The following is a 19108-nucleotide window of genomic DNA, read 5'->3' on the forward strand; positions in this document are numbered from 1 at the left end:
CGGGCATTTTCAAATTTTCCCGCCAGCCGCGGCGGCACGGTATAACCAGGAATATAACAACTGAAGGGTTGCTTGGTTTTTCGTATGTTTTCGTCGGTTCAACATGACTTGTAAAATTAGTCGTGTAAAATACGCCTTTTAACGCTTTAACTAGCTCCCTTTCTCTTACTACTTCGGGGAAAAAAGCCCCCGATTTTCTCGAAAGAACACCCCTTAAAGTCCCCAATTTTGGTTTTTTATAACTGGTAGACACCCTGATAATGCGCGGAAGCATGTTTCGGCCGGCAATTTCATGAAAAATCCTTTTAATTAAATCTGGATTGAGGCCGAAAGTATGCAAATGCAAAATATTTCATTCGATCAGTCGAATCGAAGGATTACTTTTCGCGTTCGTATTTCAGCTTCAATTTAGGTTGCGCAGGAAAGATTTTTGGGATTTAGCTGAAATGGGAAATTTCTAGACGAAGAACTCAATTCGAGGGCTGCAAAATTTAGCAAAAAAAATTAAGTTTTTACAAGAATATGGCTATGTAAGTTTTCTCCCGAATTTTGCGTTTAGTCGGAAGAAATATCAGTTAGAGTTTCAGTCAGTTATCGCTAAACAGTGCCGTGGTAAAAATACAGTATTCGTCTAGGAAACGATGAAATGGATCGCGTTTAGCAGAAAGGAGCTAAGTCACATCAGCCGTTGCCGAATTTAGATGGGAAATTTCATTTTTTACCGGAGGACGTTTGTGCGGATCTCTTCGAAAAGTTTCAGAAATGTTCTTCGCATTATGCCATAAATTCACCGAAATTTGCATAAAAATCCGCAAAACAAACCGTTTTCAAGCATATAATCATATCGCCTAATTAAATTTGGCAGTAGCTGATGTGACTTGGTTCCTTCCTTCTTAACACGGTCAAAAGATGCCTTTTTAATGACATGAATCCTTTATTTGTCAAAATTTTAAGTGGAAATAGTATACGTGGGCAAAATTTGTTGCATATCTTGATTTACGTTCATTTCCTCTAAAAATTCGCGTTAAAATCCTTGCGCCCTGTGACGCGGGCGATTTCTTGTCGCGCGCGCCGTCCATGGAACCGAGGCTTCGTTGACGCCCCGCGACACGACACGGGCTTCACGCCTGTTGTCGGCGGATCCGTCACACCCGTCTGCCGTTTTCACAGTGACGTCATAGCTTTGCGATCGAGATCTCCAATCGTAAGTGTCCCTCGATCCCCCTCCTCCTGACGATTGTCCTTTAAGGTCGAAGGCAAAATGTCATGAAATTCAAAATCGTGAACAGGGTGTCTACAAGTCCGGAATTTCCGGAAAGTTCGGAAATGGCACTGATTTTTTAAAGGCGGTCCGGAAGTATTGAAAAAGTGCGGAAATTCCGTTAGAAGGTCCGGAATTTTTCGATTTTGTCGCAATTTGAGAGAGAAATTCAAATTTTTGAAATTTTTCGAATTTCATCAAATGGCGGTACTGAAAAAGTACTGAATTTTTCCGTTGAGGAGGTCCTGAATTTCTCGGAAATGTACTGAAAAAGTACTGTAAAAGTACTGATTTTTGGCCAGCCTGTTTTAATAGACACCCTGGTGAAATATTTCCGGCAATAATTTTCAACGTTTTATGAACCATATTGAAGAGTATGTATGTACCAAGTGGAGCATTTTTAGGTCTGTTCGGTGAATTTCATGTTTCAGATGAAAATACAAACAGAATTAAGCAAGTGGGTATCCTTGTTATTCTAAATTGAACAATTATTGGAGGGGTTAAGACAAAATTACCTAATCTGCTAGAATTAATGTATTTAAATGGGAAATGCCGCCAGGTGACGTCACAAGGCGGCACAGTTTCTCACTTTTAAATATACTTTTCCTCAAAAATTTCCCATCTCTGAAAAAAATTGTGAAAAATACTTCAGCTCATTGAGCACTCTCAGATGAAGTAATACAATGGACCACTAGACAAGGTAAGAATGGACCACTAGACAAGGTACGAATTTCAGCATTCTGATACATGTTTCTCAACCAAAATTTCACGTAGAACACGATACGCACAACGAAAATTACCAAAATCAACTCCTGACGAAGATATTTAATGATTCTTGATGCGTGAATTCAAACCACCCGCTCATGAAAACTCAATGCTCTACGTGATTCACATCGCGCGCTAAATGTTATCATGACAGTCTCTGCGATATAAAAATCTTCAACTTCAATCTTGACACTTTGGCTCAGCTATAGCAAATTACCAATAGTTTGAACAACACGTGGTGGAAAATGAACATTGCTCGATTGATAAGCTTGCTGAAACCGTTGTAGTGCGCGATTTGACTCACGTAGAGCTTTGAGTTTCTTGTGAGCGGGCAGTTCAAATTCCTCGTAATCAGTGCGGAATAAAAACGTTAATATCTTCGTTAGAAGTTGATTTCGGTAATTTTCGTAGTGTGAATCGTGTTCTACGTGAAATTCTGGTTAAGAAACATGTATCAGATTGCTTAAATTCGTACCTTGTCTAGTGGTCCATTTAAGCATTCTGATACATGTTTTCTAACCAGAATTTCACGTAAAACACGATTCGCGTAACGAAAATTACTGAAACCAACTCCTATCGGAGATATTAACATTTTAATTTAACATTGGTTACGAGGAATTTGAACTGCCCGCTCACAAGAAACTCAAAGCTCTACGTGAGTCAAATCGCGCACTACTACGGTTTCAGCAAGCTTCTCAATCGAGCAATGTTCATTTCCCACCATGTGTTGTTGAAAGTATAAGCAATTTTCTATAGCTGAGCCAAAGCGTCAAGATTGAGGTTGCCAGGTTTTTTTGTCGCAGAGACGTCCATGATAACGTTTAGCGCGCGATGTGAATCACGTAGAGCATTGAGTCTTCATGAGCGGGTAGTTTCAATTCACGCACCAAGAATCATTAAATATCTTTGGAAGGAGTTAATTTCGGTAATTTTCGTTGTGCGCATCGTGTTTTACGTAAAATTTTGGTGGAGAAACATGTATCAAAATGCTGAAATTCGTACCTTGTCTAGTGGTCCATTTTCTTGTGCCAATGCTCCATTGTAGATGATCAGCTGTGCTTATTCACATAATGTCTTTATTTCGTCTTCTTTTTTACAGGTCGGAGATCGGGTTGTTGCATTGCCAGAACTAGGGGCCTGGGCTGAACTGGTAGCCGTTCCTGCAAAATATGCTTTCCCCATTCCTGCAAAAGTCTCTTTTGCCGATGCCGTTGCCATCACTCTAAACTACACTGTAGCATACATCCTCCTCTTCGAATTAGCCGGTCTCACTCCCGGAAAGAACCTCCTTGTCCACTCAGTTGCTGGTGGAGTGGTAAGTCGCAAAAAATAGCCATAATTAAATTTCCCACGATTAATTCCATGGAAAAGATTATTTTTCCCCCTTCTTATTTTTTTAAAGGTGCCGAAGAAAATGGGTGTCAGGGTTGCCAGCGGTCTAGAAAACGGGCAAAGTCAGGGAATTTTGCGAGGTGCGTTAAGGAGAACAGAGTTGCCACAGGCAGGGAAAACTGGGAAATGTCAGGGTATATGACGAAAATTACTAAAATGTCAGGGAAAATTTGTTAATACACCTTCATTTTGCTTTCCTGAATGGGTTTGAGATTTCGAACAACAAAATTTGCCTGAAAACTGTTTTCAATTGGACGTATTTCTACCAAACAGACCTATGTGCAAGTGAGAAATGTGGGGTGTGCTCGTTAGTTCTCTGGCCGTAAGAGTGAATGAGAATAATTAAGCGCCAGTGACGTCAGCGGCGACGATGGAGACTCCGAGCCGCGGATCCGTGTCTTTAACTCATGAGCCTTGTCCACAACGCTCTCTTGCCATGCCCGCGGCTCATGAGTTCCGCATTCAGTTGCACATAGGTCTGTTTGATAGAATGCAACATCCCGCTTTTCCAATTCTTCAAAAGGAACCACACCCACTTTTACATTGCTTCTTATGCAGCTTTCTAGAGCACACCCCACATTTCTCACTTGCACATAGGTCTGTTTGGTAGAACTACGTCCAATTATGCCCTCCTAACCATCGGTCACATCTTCAATTGTCAGGGAATTTCACCAAAGTGTGTCAGGGAAATCAGGAAATGTCAGGGAATTTCATTTTCTAAATACTGTGGCAACCCGGGGAAGAGTGAGTGTAATTTAAAGGGAAAAACCGAAGTTGAAGTTTTATTCTTATTCAAATGTCAGGGAAAATCACAGAAAATTTTGGAGTCAGGTAAAAGCAAAAATAGTTGGATATAAGTCAGAGAATTTGATAATAATGAAATTACGGCGACCCTGACTGTGTGTTTTTTGATTAAAAATAAACGTTTGCTTCAGTAACAATGACACAAAAAACTTTTTCAAAAAATTCAAAACTTCGATTGTAAAAAACCTCTCCGGTCAATTTTTCTCTGAAAAAAAGTCAGCATTATAATTGTGTCAAATTCAGGGAAATGTTGCATCTTTAAATAATGGTACAGAATGTGTAATATATAACACAAAAAACCGTACGTACGCAGAAATTTCGCTAAAATTGACCAAAATTGGCTTAATTTAAATGAAAATTTGACCATAGGGGTTCCCGATTTTTAAATTTTGTGAAGATTAGGTGCTTATTTGTAAAATTTTACAAGCTTTTCAACAAATGATTCATATGTAAAATTTTACAAGCTTTTCAACGAATGATTCAAAGGCCATAGGTACCAGTGTACTTCTCAGATTCTGTTTTTCCTTCCCTCACCCTCACCCCTCACACGATGGAGCACCAAGCAAGGCAGTTCAGGATTATAGCTGTTTTTGTATTTCCTAACAGGAAACATGAATGCAAAACTAGTGAATTGGAGCACCTACCTCCCACTCCAGCATCAGCACCGGCTGTGATGGCTGAGAAAGGGAGAAAGAGGCTGAGTCAATGTAGCAATGTTTCTTCAGTGAAGCATGATAATTGACAAAATTAGATATGCTCTCTCTCACGACAGCCTGCTCTGCTAAATCTTACTTTCTATCATTCAAACAGCCAGTTTTCCAACCTGAATGCACTGACTGTTGTGCGTCAATGTGTATTTATTTCAATGCATCCTTGAAGGCAGTTGCATCATGTAGTAGCAGATTTCAAATTTTACATCGCAGCCTTGCGTATGTGATAGTAAATATCAACATTCACACCATGATATGTGTATCTTTCGAAGCCACCCGCACAATTTTAAGTTGTGAATTAATTTTCTGTACAAAAAGCATAATACGAAAGAAATTCTGTAGATGTTACAGTACAATTTTATGTGTTTTCTGAGTTGTTCCTCCTTCGATTAATTATGTCCTTTTAAATACATCTCAAAAACTTTAAGATGGAGTAGGAAAAGTATCTCAAGATGGGAATTTTAAATAGAAAATTATCCTAAATAATCCTAAATAACTCTAAGCAGCTCAGCTATTCTCTTTTTTAGGTACTGCTGAAAGTAACATCGAATTTGTATTACAAGGCTGGCCGGCTATTTTTCCCCTTCGTTTTTGGTCATTCCGATGGTATTGAAATTGACATACTTATTAGTTTATTATAACACGGAGTTACTAAAATCATCATTATCTTTTGTTATAGGGACAAGCCATAGCACAACTAAGTAAAACTGTGAAAGATGTCCATGTTTTCGGAGTTGCATCGAAAGACAAACATGAAGCCATCCAGTCATCTGTCAACACCTTAATTGAACGTGGTGCTGATTACTCTGCGGAAGTGAAAAAGTAAGCTGTGCTTTTTCTATCAAATTTCTAAGATTTATTTGGCTTTAAAATGTAAAAATTAGATTTTAAATCACTCGAAACAGAAGGGTGCGGAGTGTTCTCTGTTGCAAAAAGTAGTTGTAATTTCAGCCTAGAAATTTCCTCACATTGCAGAAAAGTCAGAATCACATGTTGAGCTAGGAAATTCAAAAAATCCTGCTGAGTTTCTGTCTGTTCCCAAAATATATTTTATGAAAGAAGACGAAAAGTAAAGAAATAAATTGAATAAAAATAAAATTGGTTTCCATTAAAAAGTTTCCTCTCTCTCTCTCATAGATTTCCTTTCTCACACCACATGCAAGCAAGAGCTTAGCATTTCGAAAACGTTTAAATATTTACTCATACATCTTTACTTCCGATTGGCTTCCAAAGAAAATTAAGAAAGGTTTAATGGAAATGATTGATTGTACTATTAACTTGAAGACTGACAGACTACTGATTTTTTTGTTTCAGGATCTCAGAAGGTGGTGTTGACTTTGTATTAGACTGCCTGTGTGGCGAAGATGTCAGCAAAGGCTACAACCTCCTTAAGCCTCTTGGAAAATATATTTTGTATGGTTAGTGAAGCAAGACTCACGTTTGTCTGTTGAACGGGCTTTACCTTGTTGACTGTAGTATGGAATACGAATAAATTCAAGCTAAAACTGTTGACCTTACATCAAAGCTATCAGTGTTTGTTCAATGAAATATAGAAATACTCATTGCATAGAGAAAATACTTTACAAAAGCAAAGGACTTCGCTCACTCCTCATGGGGACGTGTACCATGATCGATTTTTAATTTTTTTATTGCATTTAATTCGTCTGTGGATGCTTATTTAGTGTCATCATAGTGCCAACTTTCTACAAGGCACCGTTTTTGCACAATCTGCAGTTGAATTTTTGATATTTCCTCAAATAAATGAAGGCAGCATGGTGTTTTAACAAGGAAAAACCTAGGCAAAGAGAGGGAAGAGAAAGAGTGAGAGAGAGAAAAAATCTGATTTCTACAGTGAAACGAAAAGGTGTGCAGAGTCTGATATAAGACTGCTTCTGATCACAATGTACCTAAACGTGAAAGTTTTTCTCGTTTTCATGAAGTGCTGAAAGACAGAAGGATCTTTCCAACTCTTCATCTCAGCGCTGCCTATTTAAGTAATTATCCAAACTTCAACCGTGGATTGTGTAAAAATGGTACTTTGAAGAAAGTTGGTGCAATGATGATTTTTCATCAGCATCTGTAGACGAGTTAATGTAAAACAAAAATTATAAACCAATCGTCGTACACATCCCCATGAAGAAAGTGCCAGGGTCCTTTCTCCTGAATGATCTTTTTTCTTTAAAGCATCACCTGTTTCAACCATTAGGAAGGTAACTTGTCACCCAGGCCAAAGTTCCACAAGTGCCTTTTTGTGTTTAGATATTAAGTAGTCAAACTTGTCCAATTTTGTACAGATAAACTATTAAACGGAATCGCTCGACAATTTTACCTATTATTTCTTTTGCTATCAAGATCAATTGCAAAACTTTTATGAAAGGACAAGCCAAAGTTTCAAAGAAAAATTAAAATACCGCCAAGATATGCGACAACATAACATCCGTGTGTAAATGGATCCTTGTGTTACTTCAGCCAGAAGGTGACGAACTGCCATCAGTGCTGTGAAGCCTCCTGATTTTCTGCTTCTAGTTTGGAAAGGTCATTGAAGTAATGCTAAAGTGTCGGCAAAGATAAGTTAAATAAGTAATTAAATACCACCAAGTGAGATTTTTACTAAAGCTGTATGTTTTCCTTTTCTTGATCCTCAAGTTCCTCTTGAGTTATATTCTTACATTCTTTTTTCTTTTTTGTCCTGCAGGTTCTGCAAATAGTGTTACTGGTGAAACAAAGAGTTTGTTTACAGCTGCCCGATCCGTAAGTTGCATCTGTCGAACTGTAAGTTTGTGTGTTCTGTGTTGTCTAACTGTTTTCATAAGCTTATCTCTTTTTAACTTTCTTCCCCTTTTATTTCCAAATGATATCAAGTTTTATAGGGTTCATTTTACTCTCCTAAAGTTTTCGCCAAAGACGAATTCAGCCGGGCCAATTTTCAATATGTCTTCTCAATTTTATGGCACACCCTGTTTTGTATTTGTTGGAGGAAAGATTTCTTTTGCTCCTGTTTCAAACTTTTGAAGAATTCGAACATCTATGAATATGCCCATAAGTAAAAATATATTTCCGATTTTCTCTAAAAAAAATCATCAAAAAACCCTTACTGAGATACCAGGATAAGTCACAAAAAATTCAACCAAGGAGTTCCTTTTTAATAGATAGTACCAAGCAAAAGAATGCTATCTACGAAGGAAACCCATAGCAGAAAGCACTCTTTTGTCCAACTACCTCTTAATGCAAATCTGGCGTTTGATAGACTTATGATTTCATGCTAAAAACATTGCTTTGCGAGTCTGTTGCTTAGCCGCCATCAAGGAAGAGTATGTATTCAAATCACTGTTTCCTATTTGTTTAGAAAGAGTCAAGCACCTTGGTCTTGCATGTAATGAACTAGTTGTTTTGTCGCACTACCTAAAAATATTGCACTCATCTTCAATTTGGATACATTCATGCAATGAAACTTTTCTTCAGCCAAATCGCTTTAATGAACTGAGAATTTATACGTGAATGTATCTAACTGCATTCATCGATGTCATCATTAAGAATTTATAGTGATTTTAGGTGCCAAGGTAGAGCTTCAAGCATCTAATCATAATCTAATCCCTCAAAACATTGCATCTATTCTATAGCCAGAATTGAGTTTTTTTTTTTTTAAATTTAGGAATGTTTATTACTAAATCAGCGTCAAAATATTATTTACTAATTCACCCTCGCACTGTATTTTTGTCCTTTTTATGTATACTACTGACACATTTAACTAACTCTATGTTTAAATCATTTGTCGTAACACGCATGCCTCTTGTGAAGCTTAAATGTCAAACTAACAAGTGATTTCTAAGAATCTCTTGGCTAACATTGCCCCCTCGTCAAGTTCAACATTAGGTGCTGCAAGCAATGAATGTTTTTAATGTTTCACGACTGCTTCAAAGCGAACTTAATTGCATGTAGCTGCTCATCAAAACAAATGTCATCGCTATAGTCTGTGACAGCTCAAATGAGTGGGTAAAATAAGAATTATTATCTGTCCATGACAATGCACCAATCACCTTAATCATACATTGGTTAGCAAGCTTTTGCATCTTTAGCAATAAACTATTACAGGAATTGATGCATTACTGTTTGCAGATTTTAATCCAATGTATGAATGAAAGAAGTGACAGCTTTTACAATGTGCGGATGTAAATATTCGATACTGGAATTAGGCAATTCAGCTTTCTTTTCTAATGGTTGAATTCAGGATTGTCTGATCACTCCTCAAATCCAAGAAAGGTCAAAACATGACAGGATCCTCAAAATCCTGATACTCGTTCAAAATACAGTAGTTTTAAAGCCAGGGTTTGAAGTACAACAAAAATAGTCTCTGCCTCTGAATCAATTTCTTTATGGTGCAAGTTTTTAGGAACAAAAATGTTGTTTTGATATGCTTGGTTCTTTCTTGAATCTGATTTCTCTTCAGAAGATTAATATAAAAGATATCGATGGATTAAGTGTAAAAATGTGCATCTCAGATTGCGACGTTGTAAATCTTTGTTCTTGTCTAATTTTCCTAAAGAAAACTAACCAACATTTTCTTTTGACACTGTTTTTCAAATTTTCTACATTCATTCTAAAACATCCCTCAAAATTGCAAGGGAGCATAAAGATTCGTTATTCTTCAGGAAAATTAAACATTATTGGAGATTTTTAAACGTTGCAATTGAGATACACACACATTTTTATATCTATATCATCCTCATAATATTATTTTGATTTTGCCGAAAATTTATCCAAATAAAGCTTTGCAACAACCAAGCTGAGACACTAGACTTTTAAACCTTCATATAAATTTGAAACCAAGTAGGTAAATTCAAAGCAAATAGCATTCGCAAGATAGGTCCTCAATTGATGACAAAATTCTGTCCTCATGAGTGTTCTTTAATTTTTAATTCCTAATATTTAATTGACGTTCATTGTTTATTTTCAGTGGTGGCAAGTCGAGAAATTCACTCCTACCAAGCTTTTCGAAGACAACAAGTCAGTTTCCGGTTTCAATCTGAGGCATTTGTTGCACCAGCAGAACGGATCTGCCTACATTGCCGGAATAGTAGAAAAAGTCTTTGCTCTCTTCAAGGATGGCAAAATTAAACCAATTGTTGATTCTACCTGGGCTTTGGAAGATGTGAGTTTTTTTACAATTCCAACTCGTTTAACCCATTGACTGATCAATTAATTTTGGGTTTCTGCGCCCAGAATGAGTCATTAATTTTGGCCCTGATTTGCTAATTTCACCTTTACCCTATAAAATCAGATTTTTGGGGCTTGTAGAGCCACTAACTCAAAAAAATTTAATTGGTTACTTATTACTAGACTACAAAGAGAGAAAAATTGGCTGGTCGATGAATATGACTTCCATTTTTATACATCTGTGTTGTTGAAATCTGTGAGGAAAAATTGGGGGGATAAGTGGAAAATTAGGGAAAATCATGCATTTTTGACAAGAAACAGCATGCAACAAGAGAAAAGGGTTTGCAAATCCAAGAGGAAACGCAGATTACTCATGTCATAAGATAGAGTGCAAAAAATTAAACTGCAACCAGTGCAAAACAAAATAGAAAACTCAAAGCGTAAACTCGAGCGTAAACTGAAAGAAAAGCTAGAAAATTCCAAGCAAAAATAAAAATGAGGGTTATTTTCTAAACTTGAAAAGTGTGGCCCAAAACAACGCAAATAATGTTGCCAAGTCTTAGGATGAGTGGGACTCGTTGCCTCAGATCTGGCCCAGCACAGCGCGGACGAGTCCCACTCATTGCGTTCAGTCAATGGGGTAAGAAAACGTTTTACCCAACTCCATTTGCTCTTAAAAGTTGTTAAGTACCCGTATTTTTGTTTTTGATTGGTCAAGCCTAAATGGGTGGATGTGGATCATACAATTTTGTGCGTTGATATGACATCATTAAATTTTTCAGAACTTACCTACGTAATGGATTGATGGTAGAATCTTTAGAGCCAAAGAAGAATCCTTATAGAAGAAGGATTTGGAGGTTCCATACAATCCTGATTGATCCTCCGCTCTGATTGGTCAGATTCTGATGAGTGTTTTAGAGCCCAACGAGTCCTGTCCAATCCATTACGCTCGATTGATCAACAATATTAGTTTAAATTATCAAAAATCTATAACCCGACAGATATTTTTGGATGCCACCTTGTTTGGCTCTCTCAGTGATGTGCGTTTAAATAGGGGCCCAAAATGCGCAACTTGGCGCTTGTTTTTTGCAGAATGGCAGTTTCCTTAGAATTAAAGTATTTTCACCAAGTCTCCAAATGTCCGTTATTTAGTTTTGTCATTATGAGTTATCATTGAAGCTTTCACCATGATTACGTGACGTATTACATCAACAAATTGTATCAGCTAATCTTGTTCCAATTTTTCACCAACTTTGTACTAAGGAGAAGCTTTCGTTGCTGACGAAGGGTTTCAGTTCAAGGCTTAGGTTGAAGAACCTTTCAATAAAAATTTGTATCCGAATTTCAAGGCTTGCTCAGCAACAAATGTCTTAGGTACATCTCTTCCCTCTGTTTCCTCTCTTTTGTTATTCTCTAATTTTAACTGATTTCAATAATTTAGGTTCCTGAAGCTATGCAAAAATTACATGACCGCAAGAATGTGGGCAAAGTTATCCTGGATCCTAGTCTAGAGCCCAAACCCAAACCTGCCACTCCAGCCAAGAGCAAAGGCAAAGACAAAGAAGAAAAGAAGAAGGAAGACAAAGAAAAGAACAAGGACAAAGATAAGGACAAGGACAAGGAAAAGGAAAAAGAGAAGGAGAAGGAAAAAGACAAGGATGCTGACAAAAATGGAAGTAGCAATCCTCCCGCTGAAGGTAAGACAACAAGACACTTACCTATCTGTTTTTCTTAAAAATCTAGGGCGTACCAAACCTTTTGCCCCGACACTTCTTGAATACAGTATGTAAAGACTGCGGTACTTAATTGCGGGGTACATGTTATCTCCCGAGATCCCTAAAACAGATTTTCCTTTTTATGCGCTTGCTGTGACTGGCAATAATGTTTTTTTGCACATTATGCTTTTTTTATGTGATAGGTGCCACTTGATGGCAAGTAGATGGCTGAACTTCCAAGCCCTCATGTTTCAATCGCAAGGTTTGAAAATTTTAGCGCATACCTTATTTTTTTGGTAGGGAAACAAATTGAAACTGTGGCTTGAAATGTTTTCAAGTTAACCACAAAATGGCGAAAATGATCAGAAAAAATGTTGAGCTTCATTTTTGATCTTTCTTTCTGGTAAATCTATCCATCTCCAGGTCAGGAATCGCTTTTGAATTGAGCTGCTCTATGTCATGGTCATGTCAACAGACAGAACATGCTGTAAGCTTAATTTTATGGAGACATATGGAAGCTAGAGCGAGAAAGTTGAGTGTGTGATGCAAAACAAGAATTCTTTCGGAAAATTTATTGCAATCGCTCTTTACTGATTACGAATTTACAGGCTAGGTATTGAAAAGGCCTAAGAACCAAGTATGCAGAGAAATACTGAAATGCCACCATCAATTTTTTTTCTCCATAGGATTCAGTTTACTTGACAATTTGCTGCAAAAAGTTTAAACTTATGAATTTGACCTGCAGTCCTATGTACCCTGGGTGCGGCTTATTTTTGTCATGACGGAAAATCGACGAGGTCCGGGTGGCAATCGGTTCTATCTATGAAAATAATAGGCTGCATAAAATTTGAGCCAATTTGAAGCTTTTTTAGCTGATGCTCAAAGGGATCAAAACTAAGGGGCAAAATTACATTGGATTAAATGGGCGGAAAAACGCCTGATCTGCGGAAATGCGTTATTTGGATCTAAAATGCGCTCTAATGAAGATAACCTGATCAGCTCTCAGAGAGGCTTCTAAGGGCCCATTTGAAACGAGTAAATCACACTTTTGATCCATGAGCGAGGACAAGGGGGTAACGGCGTAGCCGGTTTTGAGGCGCCGCACCCGCAGCTTAGTGATCGCTTTTGAGACTTTCTGATGGGACTCAAAATAAGTGTTCCGAAGTTAACGAGGCAAATGTATCTCAAAACTTGATGAGAAATAATGTATAATAGTTGTTTTAGCCCTTAAGAACTATACTTGGCCCTTTCGAATGTTGCCTTCCATGCCATTTCTCGAGCCTGGAACGAAATTGGTGTAAATATTTTATCTAGCACTCGAGTGATCCCCCCTACCCACACCCATGGGTCAAAAGTGTGATTTTCTCGTTTCGAACGGAATCATAGATGCCACTCCAAGAGCTGGTCAGGTTTTTTTTCATTTAAGCGCATTTTAGATCCAAGAACGCATTTTCGAAGATCAGGCGTTTTTCTGCCCATTTAAACCAATGTAATTTTGCCCCTTAGTTTTGATCCCTTTGAGCATCAGCTGAAAAAGCTTCAAATTGGCTCAAATTTAATACAGCCCATTATTTTCATAGATAGCACCGATTGCCTCCCGGACCTCGTCGATTTTCCAACATGACGAAAATGTACCCTAATGTAAGTACCCTTACTGAAATAACACCCCAGGCTTGAGATCCGTAACCAAAGAGCTAATGGAGATTTTTTTGGGTATTAAGGACTGGGGTTGAGATCCCTGAAAAAGGAATTAATGTCTTTTGGACTTGAAATTTGGATCATGTGTCTGCGAAACTTGTTCATGTGGTTCTCAATGTTAATGTGGTCTTTCAACTGCGCATTTTATTCCTAAAGAACAAAGAAATCAAGAGAGACAGAGAGAAAGTGAAATCTAGAATAGTTGAACCCAAGGAATTGAACTCTTGCTTATTGCACAGATATAGATGTTGATGTACCAGCAGACCCCACGCCACAAGTATCACTGTGCTCGAATTTCTAATTAATGTCTTACAGGGTGTTTAGCGACCTCGAAAACCGGGAAATGTCAGGGAAAGCGCTAGGAAATCCGCAAAAATTTGGCATGTCAGGGAATTTTATTTTGCAAGTGATTTTTGTGTCAGGGAAAAGTCAGGAAAATTGAAAAACTCAGATTTTTTTTTTTTTTTGAAAATTGACAATGAATCAAGTTTTAGTAAAATCGAATCAATACTAAAATTTCTACTGGAATCTCTGCTGATATCTTAAATTTTAAAAATGAGGCAAACGTACCTTGAATAAGTTTAGGCACCATATATTTTTCTCTGTTCATTACATTATATCCCTAAAACATTAACAAATCCTTACTTACATCTTATCAGTTCAACCGTGTTGATAAGTTGGGACAATTTTTCCTTTTTGACAGGTAAATGTCGGGTAATTATTTTTTCCGTCTGTCAGGGAATTTTAAAGTTTTCCCCGGTTTTTTGGCAATTTTTGTCAGGGAAATCAGGGAAGTGTTAGAGAATTTTATTTTTGAAAATTGCTAGACACCAAGACTAAATTCCACTCTTTAATTGTTCTTTTTCTCTTTTTCAGAAAAATCAAAAGAGAATGCAAGTTGAACGAAATAAGCCATTCACGGTTCTGGTCAACCACAACATGAGACCGGAAGCTTTCAAAATTAAAAATCCATAATTTTTACTGTATAATTTTAGCCTATTTGGAGTAACTTCTTTCCAATCTCCAAGTTGACTCCTTCAATCCGTAATTTCACTGCTCGCCAGTGTTATTAAAACTTACTTCTATCTAAACGCTGAGCTCCTCAGGATTTGTTTCAATTTTCAAAAAGTTGGTCAATAACATGTAATATTTTTATTCAGTCGATGGAAAAGCAAATAACAAGGGAAGACGATCAAATTCAAACTCCGCATTTTAGTCGCCGCAAAAAAATTCTTATTCAATTTCCAACTGAATGGAGTATCGAATAATTCAACAAGAATGTTGCGTAAATAAATTAATTGTTTCACAATATTACAAATATTTTGGGGACTGCATACCTACCTTCATGGCTCTTGTTAAGTTCCGTGTTCGATATTAATGGGTCCTACTTATTTTGTGTCTACTTTATCCTATTCAAATAAGTCAGTCTATCTATCCGTGTATCTTATCTTAAAGCTGTCTTAACAACCAGTTGTATTAACAACTAAAATATAGACAATGCCGTGCTTTCATTTTGTGATTTGTAATAAGTATTTTTCAATCAGGACAGGGCAGGGCAGGTTTCCTCATTTCCTAATGTTTGGTCCGATCATCCTTTTCCTGTCATTTCTCTCGTCCATTTTTCAAACATAATAAAAAAACGAGAAAATCTCACCATTGTAACTAGGTAACAGAAAAATTTAAATTGTTTGATGTGTCGTAAGAAAAATTATTAGACCGGAGCGGTAAATCATAGATTTCGATGTTAATTTCATCCAGTTACATCCATCGAAATACATTTTTATACTTTTGTTAGTTTAGAATTCTGGCCTAATTTTGCAAAATCGTAAACCAATTTTAAAACTTTTCTGCTGCAGATTATGTCCATGTCCAGTGTTGCATTAACGCAAATTACATTTTTGAAATACATAGGTTGCTAGCAACGAAGAATGATAAGTCTCAACTGTAACTCATATTCGTAATCAAAACCTATCTCTCGCAGGCCCGCAGTTGAGAATTTTGTATATTTTAAGATAATTTTACTTACTAAGTTTAAGAGGAAAGCAAACGATTCTGGTCTTGCAATTGGGATCAAGTATTGATGAAATTTTCTAATTTCTTAGTATCAAATTGACATTTTTCAAGCTCTATTTTTTAATGTGCTTTAGTTGTTTTTTCCCATCTGTGGTTATTTTTCTTGTCACTGCCAAAAGTAAGTATGTCTCTTTTCTCGGACAAATCAATGATCAAATTTTGCTCTTCGGTGTTTTTGCAAGATTCGTGTCGCTTAGGAATCAATAAATGTTTCACTGCATGATACTTGAGCCAATATGATCTCCTTAAATTTTACAGCTCAATATATTTCATTAGCCCCACGAATTCTGTTGAGAGAAACTTTAAAGTGGTTTTCTACAAATTGTTGTCTCCAGCAGTAAGGAATGTATCTCATTTGCGCTGTTCCAGTATTTCTCACTGACATGTTATTTTGCAATGGGAGAACTGTCAGCTGAATTTGTTTGAAATTTTTAGTGATTTTTCTTTGTGTTTGTGATGAAAAATACAAAAATTTTCAGACAAATTTTTGCGACGGCTCTTTAATGAAGAAATAAAATGCTCGCAGAAATACTGGAACGGGGCAAACATTATACGTTCCTTTGTGCAGGAGTGGACCAAATGAGACTTAAATTGCAGCATGTGTATACGTGTACAAGCTTTCTTATTTAATAACCTGATGACTGTTTGTCGAGTAGCTTGAGTCAAATGCAGGAAAATGATAGGTAGATAACGAATGATAAGGTTTTAGATGAAATAAGATCTACTGTAACTCGGTCAAAAAGTATTCGGCAAAGAAGACCAAAATCTTCAGTCAGTCTGCATATTTTAGTTTTTAAATGTTGTGTTTTTAATAATTTATTTTTAACTTTCTGAGGCTTGTAGCTGTATCATATTAATTTTTATTTGTTTGTTTTACTTTTTTATTTTTATATCATCACAATTTGTCCTCTCAATAATTCAGAATTTCAATAAAGTTATTATTTTACTCTCAGTCTCGTCTAGATATTGTTTTAACCTCCTTGTAGTTTTGTCAAGTTGCGCAGTAAAAATTTATCCTGCTTTCCTTACACATTGTAAAAAAGACAATGAAAGTAACGGAAATTAATTCTGAAATCCGTCAACAAAGTAAACAACTGAATAAATGCAGAAAATGTACCCTGTCTTTATGTGATCGGACAACCTCAGGGTAAGAAACATCAGTATGAAAGTATATCATCAATATTTAGGCAATATAACAAACGTCTAAGAAATTCAAATACCATCAGATATTAAGGGCAAGAAGCGAAATGTCCTTTTGTCAGAATAGATCAATCCTAATTTATTTTTTTTATTACAATAATGGAAGAAAACTAATTTAGAAGTATACACTTATTATTTTAGTAATAACCTAATTCAAGATACGAAATGATTTCATAAGGGAGGTAGAGCAAGTTTTAAAACCTTTTATTTTCTCTCTCAACTCAGCATGTTTGTGCTTCGTGTTCAAACAAATTTCACTAATACTTTTCAGTTGCAAAAGCACAGGTTTGAAACAACAGGAATTGAATTGATGTTTGCCTTTGTGTCAACTCGAGCTTTCATTCGATTTTATTGATTGCATGAAATTTGGATCGCAAGTTTTTTTCTTATTTGCTTGAACAGTGCACCAAGACTGTGGATCTTGATCTAGCTTTCGGTGTTAATTCTTTTACCCTACAACTCATGTTTGGACCTTACAATTGAAAATTTTCAGTTGTCTTACGGCCATAATTAAATGATATCTCGCTTCTATCTTAAAATGTTTATGATATGCTAGACCTTGTATACTCCATTGGTCAACTATTAGCACATAACTTTACCTATACTTAACCGTTGATCCTTCGTATCAGCGCATGTAATAAAGTTTGAATACTAAAATCTTGTTTTCAATGTGGAAAATATCGATTGATATATTTGTGAATCATGTTTAGAAATTAATCACATACAGAAATAAAGTATGAATTTGATTTTCTAATCTCTTTTCTTCTTAGATGATAAGAATATAGTTCAATTAGTTACCCACATCATTACCAGGAGCTTTCCGACTCCTCCAAGTTTATTATTTTATCAATTGTAAAGCAAGATGTTCACCGGGATGATTTTCATGATAATTCAGCTATTCGCTAGTAAATCCTTAGGTGATTCTACTGTCCTTAAATTTTGAAACATGACCAAAGATTTTTTTGTAGCACCTACAAGCTCTGTGAGAGCTTGGAATATCTGTCAGGAGTAGCACATCGATGGCCAAAGCACAAAACCATGTATCTCCGTTTCCAACGTTGCAGACTTCATTATTATACTGCATTATTTTATTATTACATACTGACTATTTCTTTTTTTGTATTGTTTCACTGCATTTATTTTCATTTCTTTGGAGAATTAGTGAGCATAATTTCTTGAAAACTACCAGAATTTTTCTTCACTGTTACCAGAATATGTTTTATAAATGTCAAGCTTTAAAGCTGGCTCGTTTCTCTTCAAAAAAATGAAAGAGATGCGGAAATTCTGAAACACCGCAATGGAGATAGGTGGTCTCTTCCGTTCCGCTTCATTTTCTTCCGTCGTCAGATGCTAAGGGTCTCCAGTCTGGGCATCCTCGACTTCAATTGCTCATGGCTCAACTCCCTTGCCATAGACAAACGAAGGGGGAGTCCAGGGGGGCCTGGCCCCCATAGAACCGAAAATAGTATCATGTGCCCCCCCCCCCCCAAAAAAAAATAAAAATTTTCCAGTTGTTTCGAATGCAACAATTCGCAAGTATTTTGTGCTGAAAGTATTTAAAAAAAAAAAAACCATAATTATTCCGCAGAAATTGATGGAAAAATTCTTTATGGAAGCTTCAAAATGCGTCCAATCAGTCGTATAACTTCTAAAATTTCTCGGGCGATGCCCCTCGGACCCCCCCCCCCCCTCCGTGCTTGGGGCCCGGACCTTAAAATTGGTCATACCAAGGCCCGAGATGGGATGTGGCGAGCCTGCATGAAGGCTATTTCAATTGCTATCTTCCGCCGCATTTCTAAGGTGCAATGATACAACTATTTGAACTCTCCGGAATGCGTGAGGTATCACGCCGCATTTGAAGGCGTTTTCAAATCAGCCAAGATCCGATACCCGCATTATCGTTTTGCATATTTCATATTCTTTTGTTATATTCCGTGCCACTTGTTTATCTTTAATCCTCGTAGAAAAACCACCCATTTGTAAATACAATTTTAGCTGGAGCGCACTTCAGCTATGCATTCACCACTGCAAAAATTTCAGAGAAAATCGACAAGCCCAGCGTGCATGGAGGCTATCTCCATTTAAATCTTCCGTCACATTCTTACGGCGCAATGATACAACTATTTGAACTCTCCAGAATGCGTGAGGTATCACGCCGCATTTGAAGGCGTTTTCAAATCAGCCAAGCTCATTTATCGGAATAATCGCTTTGCATAGTTCATATTCTTTTGTTATATTCCGTGCCACTTGTTTATCTTTAATCCTCGTAGAAAATCCACCCATTTGCTAAATACAATTCTAGCTGGAGCGCACTTCAGCTATGCGTTTACCACTGC

General features: G+C 36.8%; 1 protein-coding gene across 2 annotated transcripts in view; it reads left to right on the forward strand.

Moving 5' to 3' along the window:
- Window positions 1-16524, forward strand: part of LOC109034745 (synaptic vesicle membrane protein VAT-1 homolog-like) — a 62550-nt gene extending 46026 nt beyond the window's left edge. Inside the window, exons 3-9 of one of the 2 annotated variants that reach the window (XM_019048043.2) lie at window positions 3126-3341; window positions 5612-5754; window positions 6247-6350; window positions 7628-7704; window positions 9887-10081; window positions 11528-11783; window positions 14376-16524. In XM_019048043.2, coding sequence (XP_018903588.1) covers window positions 3126-3341; window positions 5612-5754; window positions 6247-6350; window positions 7628-7704; window positions 9887-10081; window positions 11528-11783; window positions 14376-14401 — 1017 coding nt within the window. In that variant the 3' untranslated portion in view covers window positions 14402-16524. The remainder of the gene's footprint in view (window positions 1-3125; window positions 3342-5611; window positions 5755-6246; window positions 6351-7627; window positions 7705-9886; window positions 10082-11527; window positions 11784-14375) is intronic. The other variant, XM_019048044.2, reaches the window with a different exon arrangement.
- The last annotated feature ends 2584 nt before the right edge of the window (window positions 16525-19108 follow it).

This window comes from Bemisia tabaci, chromosome 6, assembly GCF_918797505.1.
Source record: "Bemisia tabaci chromosome 6, PGI_BMITA_v3".
Lineage (NCBI taxonomy): Eukaryota > Metazoa > Arthropoda > Insecta > Hemiptera > Aleyrodidae > Bemisia > Bemisia tabaci.